Here is a 2,181-nt window from a genome sequence, read left to right as displayed (position 1 = left end):
CCCAGCTGACTCAGGGTGAAGGCAGGTTCACCTGGACAGGTAACCAGTCTATCACAGGGCTACACTTAGAGACAGACAACCAAGCACACTCACATTCAGTGAACAATAATGAATAATGTTAATTAGCTATCAGAAGGAGATCAGAGACCGGATCAAACGGAGACTAAATGCCACAGGTTGAGCACAGAAACACCAAAGCATGATCACCAGACACCAGGTCCATGTGTCCTCCTGGATCACGCAGTGCCACCCTCGGGCTGTGGGACTGTGATGAGGCCCGACTCACCCTGAGCCACTCCACCATGTTCTCTTCGATCTCGCTGTCGGCTGAGATGTCCAGGATGAGGCGCCTGGTCAGGTGAGCTTTGTGGTAACGCATGAACACGTCTTTGTTCTGGACGTACTTCAGCACCAGCAGCTGCAGGAGGAGAAACACAGTGAGGACTGAAACAGTCAGAGTGTGATGAAGCTGCGCCAACATAACAAATCTCACCACTTCTTTGAGCTTGAGCTCGATCTCCTCAGACGTGAGCTTCTTGCTGAGCGGCGTTTTCCTCAGCAGCATGTCGCAGTAGTTTGCCAGCAGCTCCGGACACTTGGACTCGGGCTGAGTCTTCATGCCCACGCTGGGTGAACAGAACACACGTTAAAAGGTTGGGGTTGGGGCTGGGTTTATCTGCTGTGCTCTCAGAGAGCGGTCCACTCACCCCTTCTGCTTCATCGGCAGCTCCAGCTTGAAGATCGTAGCGTCGTTGACAACAGCCTTGTAGGCCTGAGAGGAAATGAAACGCACAAGTCCCTTTAGATAACTTATGAATGCAGTGATTGGCTGTTACTGTGATGTGCAGCCAATCACACAGAGCTGTGGGCGGGGCTTCACAGAGAGGCGAACATTTCATTGATCAGTAACCTACTAATAGCATAACATTACTGCTAATCAGCTGATCCTTGGTAAAAAGGCTGATGTGGCAGCTAAACCCTGAGCTGTGCTGATCAGGCGATACCAGACCTTGTCTCTGGCTGTGAGGAATCGAGGGTCATCCTGAAACGCCTCCTTCACCAGTTTACTGAAGCGGTTAAACAAAGTCAGCAGCTGCTCCACATATTTCTCAGAATCCTGCACAAACAGAAACACATTAAAACAGTGAGCGTGCAGGGCCGGCCTGCACTCTGGCTGGTGGGGCTTTATGTCTGAACTTGCAGCATACGTACAGTGGTGATGGTCTCGGCAGCAGCCACCATGTCTGCCAGGCCTGCACTGATGATGTGCTCCTCCAGGTCCTTCAGCATCGGCTCGATGCCGCTGGGAACTTTGTCCATCAGGGAAAACATCAAATGCAGCTCTGCTCCAGGAGAAGAAAACCACAGTTAGACTGAACAAACAAACCATGGAGCTGACGATGCTGTGAAGTTCAACATATCCAGGCTTTCTTTGTGTTAGCCAGCTCAACAAAACCTGAAAGATGATCAGTGTCCTTTGGTAGCCAGGTTCTCTTCATCAGGTTCTGAGCACGCTCAAGACAAGAAGGCATTTAATGTGTCATGTGACAGGAGGAATATAAAACTCATATTTACACTCAGTGACTCGTTTGTAACTTCCAGCTTCACATCAGAACTTTGTGCATTCAAACATCAACGTTCAGGTCTGACACAGTTCCAGAATGAAGGAGACGTGAAGTCCGTTTAGTTGAACACCAATAGATGATCAATGTTCTGATCAGTGATCTATCAGCTGCAGGACCAGCAGAGTAAATGGACCAAACACAGAAACATGTTGATGTGATTTCTGCATCAGCAGCTGAACACATGTAGGTTTCCATGGCAACAGGATGCCTCCAGTGTGAAATGAATGAAAATGAAATGAAAAAAAAAAAGCCTCCAGTCTGTGATGCTTTAGCTGCTTCATTCAGTGTTTTTGTAACGTACGGATCAGCAGTTTTACAGAGAAAACACCATCACCAGGAACCAGTTTGCTTAAAGGGAGACCTAGCTCCGCAGCATCAGTTTCCATGGAGACCTAGCTCCGCAGCATCAGTTACCATGGAGACCTAGCTCCGCAGCATCAGTTACCATGGAGACCTAGCTCCGCAGCATCAGTTACCATGGAGACCTAGCTCCACAGCATCAGTTTCCATGGAGACCTAGCTTCGCAGCATCAGTTACCATGGAGACCTAGCGCCA

The 2,181-nt window shown here is 49.1% G+C and overlaps 1 protein-coding gene across 1 annotated transcript in view; it reads right to left on the bottom strand.

Annotated features, from left to right (window-relative positions):
- LOC103373241 (cullin-5) overlaps positions 1 to 2,181 on the bottom strand; it is a 13,782-nt gene that overhangs the window by 2,133 nt on the left and 9,468 nt on the right. The window contains exons 9-13 of the mRNA XM_008303090.1: positions 1,213 to 1,343; positions 1,010 to 1,117; positions 708 to 772; positions 494 to 626; positions 287 to 418 (exon numbers count right to left, since the gene is read on the bottom strand). Of these exons, the coding sequence (XP_008301312.1) occupies positions 287 to 418; positions 494 to 626; positions 708 to 772; positions 1,010 to 1,117; positions 1,213 to 1,343 (569 nt within the window). The remainder of the gene's footprint in view (positions 1 to 286; positions 419 to 493; positions 627 to 707; positions 773 to 1,009; positions 1,118 to 1,212; positions 1,344 to 2,181) is intronic.

The sequence above is a fragment of the Stegastes partitus genome, unplaced genomic scaffold, assembly GCF_000690725.1.
Source record: "Stegastes partitus isolate 25-593 unplaced genomic scaffold, Stegastes_partitus-1.0.2 Scaffold1936, whole genome shotgun sequence".
Lineage (NCBI taxonomy): Eukaryota > Metazoa > Chordata > Actinopteri > Pomacentridae > Stegastes > Stegastes partitus.
This window is presented reverse-complemented; position numbering and strand designations above follow the sequence as displayed.